At 38.3% G+C, this 6,492-nt stretch overlaps 1 protein-coding gene across 1 annotated transcript in view; it reads left to right on the top strand.

Moving 5' to 3' along the window:
* The window catches only part of bbs4 (Bardet-Biedl syndrome 4), a 24,817-nt gene that overhangs the window by 1,408 nt on the left and 16,917 nt on the right, over nucleotides 1-6,492 (top strand). The window contains exons 2-3 of the mRNA XM_014001587.1: nucleotides 986-1,028; nucleotides 6,147-6,226. Of these exons, the coding sequence (XP_013857041.1) occupies nucleotides 986-1,028; nucleotides 6,147-6,226 (123 nt within the window). The remainder of the gene's footprint in view (nucleotides 1-985; nucleotides 1,029-6,146; nucleotides 6,227-6,492) is intronic.

Below are 6,492 nucleotides of genomic sequence, written 5' to 3' on the forward strand. Positions count from 1 at the left end.
CCTTTTGGCCGTACGTTTACTTTTAGTATGGTTTCCATGCAATCCTTTATAAATGAGACCCCTGATCTTGGTGTCTAAACTCAGGTTTTGGGATTTGGAAGATCCAGTGGTGACCACTAAAATCTGTTTTAGGTGACGGACATCTTGGCTTTCCAAATTGGCTGTTTTTGACCTCCTTCCAGGTGGATGAAAATATTGTGCTAACAATTAGATCAAATATATTACCTATTTGAAGAATTTAGTCAAAACAAAWTTTTTAAATGTTGCCATAAATTGTCCAGAACATCATGGTGACAGGGCCTAGAGCCAGTTTCATCAGACAGCTGTATGTCAAAGCCTCATGAATCAAGGTAATAATATGACAACACTGCTCTGAAAAATAGATGCGAGTGGGGTTAAACTACTGTAGGTTTATTTAGAAAAGACATCCTGAAATATTGTTTCAAAGCTTCTTAAAGAACTGYTGTGACATACGTCCAGTACTCCTGCACTCTAAAACACACTGAGGAACTATTTATTTACTTTAACACTGCATGTCCCAGCTAACATGTTCACAGTTTGTCATTCAGTAGATGGCTTTATCCAAAGAGACTTTAAGATGAGGAACAACACTAAAGCTTCAACAACTGTAGCAGAGTCTGCTGAAGCATTTAGATAGAAATCTAGAAGGAACAGTTCAGATGGTGCGGGTGCTTAAATGCATTAAAAGTGGAGGTGACGCATGTCTGACGTGTGATGAACTATAAAAAGACGAGTCTTTGTGCACAACATTTCAGCCAAGTTCAGTCTAACCAGATGTTTTCCTAAAAACAGAGGAATTAGAAGTTTATTTATACGTCAGATTATAAAACACCAAAAGTTACGGGAAATCTACAAGATGAATTATTGTTAACTTTTTTTCTTTACAATTTTTATGTAATTATTGACAGAAGTTATTTATTGCAGTTTTTATTTGTTTATTTATTGTTTGTTTCTCATGTTTCAGCTGCCAATTTCTACTGAAGCTAAGAAACGACGTGCACCTAAAGGTACTTCCACACACCTTTTAATAGAAATAAAATGTTTACATCCAATCTAAACAGAGGCGTCAGTGAAGGACAAATACTTTGTTTCTTTACTTAAGTAGAAACGTTGGTCATCTGTACTTTACTGGAGTAATTATTTTGTAGCCCACATTTTACTTTTACTCCTTACATTTTAAAAATAGCCGTTTGTCTGGTTTTCATTCTGGCTTGTTATTGATTTTAAAAACAAATCTATTCAGATACATGGTGCCTCCTGGACAAAGTGAATGTAACTGTGTTTGGATGAGAAGTGTAGACATCATTCTGACACTGTTGGTTTGTTTGATCCATCACACCTGAACAGATCCACCACACTGCAGCTGGAACAGGTAGACTGGTGCAGCTGGAGTCTGAACCCACTGTGGGTCCTGAAACATCAAGACTGGGTCCTGAAAAGATTTTCTGAATTAATTCCATTTAAAAATGACTTCTAACAACATTTTTTTTGCTTTAGTCATTAAAAGAGTGTGGTTAATATACTTAAAATGGTAAAATGGATAAAAGTGGCATAATGTAGTTGTATAATATTGTTACTATGCTCTTGTTTATTTGATCTGTGACCAATGTTAATCCCATTTAAAATTAATTGGGGGGCACGTCTCTGCTGTTGTTRTTTTGTGGGTCAAAATAGGGCTGAGCAATTAATCAGGTTTTGATCTTGATTACGATTTGGGTTTTCAACGATCATAAAAACACAATGATGGAAGTTCGCAGTTTACGCTGCTTTGTGTTGTGAATCCAGTGTCACTGCCAGCACCATGCTGCAGGCTCCTCCCACAGACAATGTTTCACTTTGTCTAATTTTTTTCAAAAACATTTGAAATCCCACGGGAAACTTTGTTGAGCAGCCATCGTTTATGCCCAATAAATTCATGTTAATGAATAATTTTGTTAAATCTAGATTTCAGTTTCAATAAAAAAACAATCGTGATTATAATTTTTTGCAATAATCGAGCAACACTTGGTCAAAAGCTGAAAAGTTTTGGAGCCATTGACTTGGTACATCCCAAATATTCAACATTATTAAATGTTAAATTTAATTTTATGGTCATTTAGAAAAAAGTTTATGTTTTATTTTAGGGTGGAGGTGGGGTTGAGCACTGTAGACCCCTGTGGAGCAGCCTGAGGGTTTTTTTTCCTTAATGCCTTTTTCCCCCCTTAAATTACTTTTACTTTTATACTTTAAATAGTTTTAATATAGTATACTATACTAGTAATATAGTGTACTATATTACTAGTATAGTATACCAGTATACTATACTAGTAATATAGTGTACTAGTATAGTATACTATAGTATACTTTTACACTTGTACTTGAGTAAAAACCTGAGTTGATACTGATCTATTTTGAATTTCATGTCCAAGCAACAAATTCTATTAAATCATCTGAAAAGATTGTAGTTTTATTTTTAACAGTGTACTTCTACAAATGTTTTTGAACCCTAGTATCTGTATTTCTATCAGAGTAATGAATGTGAATACTTTGGACTCCTCTGAATATAAATACTTTATTATTTTTGCTGTCTGTGTCAATTTAATAGTTTGTTTTTGAGGCAACATTGAAGTGTGTGACTGTGATCGGCCTGCAGAGGTCACCCTCACTCTTCTGCTGTTGGAGGATTGTTAACAGGATGTTCTCTCACATCAATTGTTCCTTCATTTTGCTGCCTATGGACTGAAATAAACAAGATGTTTCTCTTCCTTATGATTAACATTTCAGCCCTGTATGAAAGCACTTTGCTACTTGTTTTAATATTATTTTGTAGTTCCCTGCAGTGACTTTTTACAGTGATGAAACCCTCACTGAGGTGTGGTTTATATGATTAATAACTAATGTGCTTACTTATTTAAGGTGGGATAAGTGAGTTATTAAGTAATGTACACAGAGTATTACTTTTTCAAATAATAAGATGCATGGAAGGTGTAAAACCTTAAAGCTTACAGTTTGGAGCGGAGCAGAAACTCCTGGTTTTGAGCTCGTTAAAAAGTTTCTTTGTTCGTTTTAAGGTCTTCATAAGTTTTTGACTTTATTATTTCTTYAGAGGAAACTAAAATCGACACKCACTGATGTGAAAAACAGCTCAAACTGAACTCCAGCAGTAATCGAAGGATCAAAGTTCCAAGAAGAAAAAGAAGCATCTTGTCACTCAAAAGACAAAAACTGGGGTAAAAAAAAAAGTAATAAAAAGTTATTGATCCCTGTTTAATTCAGTCCACTGGCTCCTGCAGGTAAACTCATTCTGTATTTACCTTCATGAAACGCAGTTTGCTTTTTTTAATTCACACACACAGTTAATTATGTTGTGCACATAATGTGTATTAGAGTTGCCAGAGTGCAGCTCAGCATATTTTCTGATTAACACCCAGAACAGTCTGGGAAAAAACAAAACTGAAAGCATGTTCAGTAAAAAACACATCCTTCAGATTTTCAAACTCAAATCTCAGCTTAAAAACACTTTTCTTTTAAAGGGATCCCCGACTAGTTGTAACATTTGACTTAATATGATAAACATACTGTACACTTTAACTGTAAAATAAAGACTGTAAAAATACTGTAGGATGTTCAGTTTTTATAATTTTTAAACTAAAAATTTAAAAATATATTACATGGACGGGGCCATTATATTTACACGCAAAGCATTCTGGGTAAATGATGACATCAACTAGGTCATCGGCATGAGGCTGCTAGCGAGCTATATCCACCCTGAAGGTTAATCTTGGACAATATCTGATGATCGACTCTTTTAAATGAAACCAGAGAGCGTTGACAGAGAGGAGAAGGTAGAAATGACTCAGCCTGTAACTGAAAATATGGATGGAGGACAACAGAGCTGCTTCATGGAAGAAGAACCTCAGTTTAGCCTGTTAGCTTTAGCGTTAGCCCCGACGCTATGACCATATATATGTATTAGCTCAGCGCTACACATTCTCCTCTCGTCACTGAGGTCCTCCATCCACATGACAGAGGGGAACACAAAAATGACTCAGCCTGCAACTGAAAATAAGGATGGAGGACCTCAGTTTAGCTTGTTTGTCACGCTAGCGCCGAGCTAATACATATAAGGCAATATAGTGTGAGGGCTAGCGCAAAGGCTAACAGGCTAAGCTGAGGTTCTTCTTCCATGAAGGAGCTCTGTTGTCCTCCATCCATATTTTCAGTTACAGGCTGAGTCATTTCTACCTTCTCCTCTCTGTCAACGCTCTCTGGTTTCATTTAAAAGAGTCGATCATCAGATATTGTCCAAGATTAACCTTCAGGGTGGATATAGCTCACCTAGCAGCCTCACACCGATGACCTAGTTGATGTCATCATTTACCCAGAATGCTTTGCGTGTAAATAAAATGGCTCCGTCCATGTTAAAATATATTTTAAAAAAATTACAAACTAAACAGCCTACAATATTTTTACAGTCTTTATTTTACAATTAAAACAAATTTTTATCAAATAAAGTTTAATATTACAACTAATCGTGGATCCCTTTAAGATAGTGGACTTTGCTGATTTAAAAAAAGTTTCGGCAACCTAATGTGAGACTAAAAGACGTGACAAGATAAAGGGATTTCTGAAATTTTTCGGGGGTAGAACTTCCAAAATAACTTTCATCCCATTTATTTATTTATTAATTTTTTAGCCTCCACATCTTTTGATCTCAGCATGCCTCTTCTCCACTCTTATCCTCTTTTAACACATGGCTGGCGACACAAGCAAAGGCAAAGCTGTCTTAGCGTTAGCCCGATCACATGCAACAATGACAGAACTCCTGCTCGTCTGGGGGATGAAGTTTTACACCAGGCTGTATGTGGGACACCTCACGCTGGGCTTTTCTTCTCTGCCTCTCTCTCTCAGAGCTCCGGCATGAAGAGAAAGACACTGAAAACACGCGTGACACGCGTGTTTTCAGTGTCTTTCTCTTCATGCCGGAGCTCTGCAGGACCACAGCAGCATCCCAAAACRCCACAATATTATTGCCGTCTCAGCAGGAAAGAAAAAGCGGATTGGGGCTCTACAAATAGAGCCAATCCCAATCGTGACGAGTCGAGCGCGTGGAACCCATTTGTCTTTTTTAAACCTTTGAAACAGACTCCAGTTTTTCCAGTAGATCAGCAGAGTTCAGCTTGAAGCGCTGACGGRTAAAAACAAAAGGAAACAGGAAGATGCTTTGGTGGGATTCACACTGTGTTTTAACACACTAATGAAACCATCTCCCTCCGACAAACTCACAACTAGCTCTTTATTCTGCCATGTATTGACTCCTATTTTTAGCCCTAGAGGAGGAGAAAAGAAAAGGTATTCTCTAAGATAACAGGATTACCAGAATCAAACCTGCTTCAGTTAGAATTACATTTGCCTCCTGGTGAAATGAAACGCTGCTCTCGGAGCAGGGTTCGGGCTACCTCACCACCTCTCTGTAAAGCCGTGCATTGTGCCACTCACTCCATCAGCCTCCCTCGTTCCTTCAGTCGCTCTCCGTTTCCGACACGAGCACCTGGCTTCCAAAAGACATTGTTGCCCTGGCAACAAGAACATCTCAACCTGCCAAGACGTTAAAAGAAATATTAGTGTGAGGTTGAAGTGGGGGGGGGTGAGAGCAGCGTTCGTAATGCAAAACTTGCTTACAAGGTGACATTTAGAGTCGTTAAATGGATTATAGTTCAGCCCGGGGTTGGTGAAAGTCATAGCATTCAAGAGTCACATCAAAGAGTCGCTGCTGACTGCAGAGGAGGGCCTCTTCCTGGCTTATTTAGTCATGTGTCAGATTAAAATCAAAAAGAGCTGCATGCACACGTATAAAGGTTTCAGTCTGAGCTGTCTGCTCCACAGTGAAAACCGGCTAACAAGCAAATATTTCCAGTGTGTCTGGTGAATTGACTTAAATTTAGCGTGTGGATTTAGGTTGCAGTGTGTTGCTGTCAGATCAGAGACGTACTAAAGACTGCAAAAGGAGGGCACTTACAGAATGAATAATTCAGCTGACAACAAGCGGAGCTGCTGAACGAACAGCAAAACTCAGCGAGCCTCGGATTTTCCTCAGATCTTTTCAGTTAATGTTTTCATCTCGTGTTTTTTTCTCCTCCACCCAGCACCAGAGCTTCCTATTGTGGAGAGAAGAAACTGGCTGATCCACCAGCACTATCTCCACAAGGACTATGAGACCTGTAAGGTAAAGTGTACTCTTTTTCGTCCTGATGCATCTCAGTAATCCAGGTAAAAAATCAAAAAGAAGCAGACAGGAAACACAGACAGGATTCCATGCAACCTTCAGGTGAAAATGAAGACCCCAAACCCAGACCCAAACCAGTGGTTCCATATGTTGCGGGTGTTTTGGAGAAACTGAGACGTTTATTTTCTAAACATGATGTCCCAGTGGCTTTCAAACCCCAAAACACATTATGGCAAAGGCTGGTTCACCCCAAAGATCCGGTGCCC

Source organism: Austrofundulus limnaeus, unplaced genomic scaffold (genome assembly GCF_001266775.1).
Source record: "Austrofundulus limnaeus strain Quisiro unplaced genomic scaffold, Austrofundulus_limnaeus-1.0 Scaffold9, whole genome shotgun sequence".
NCBI classification, from domain to species: domain Eukaryota; kingdom Metazoa; phylum Chordata; class Actinopteri; order Cyprinodontiformes; family Rivulidae; genus Austrofundulus; species Austrofundulus limnaeus.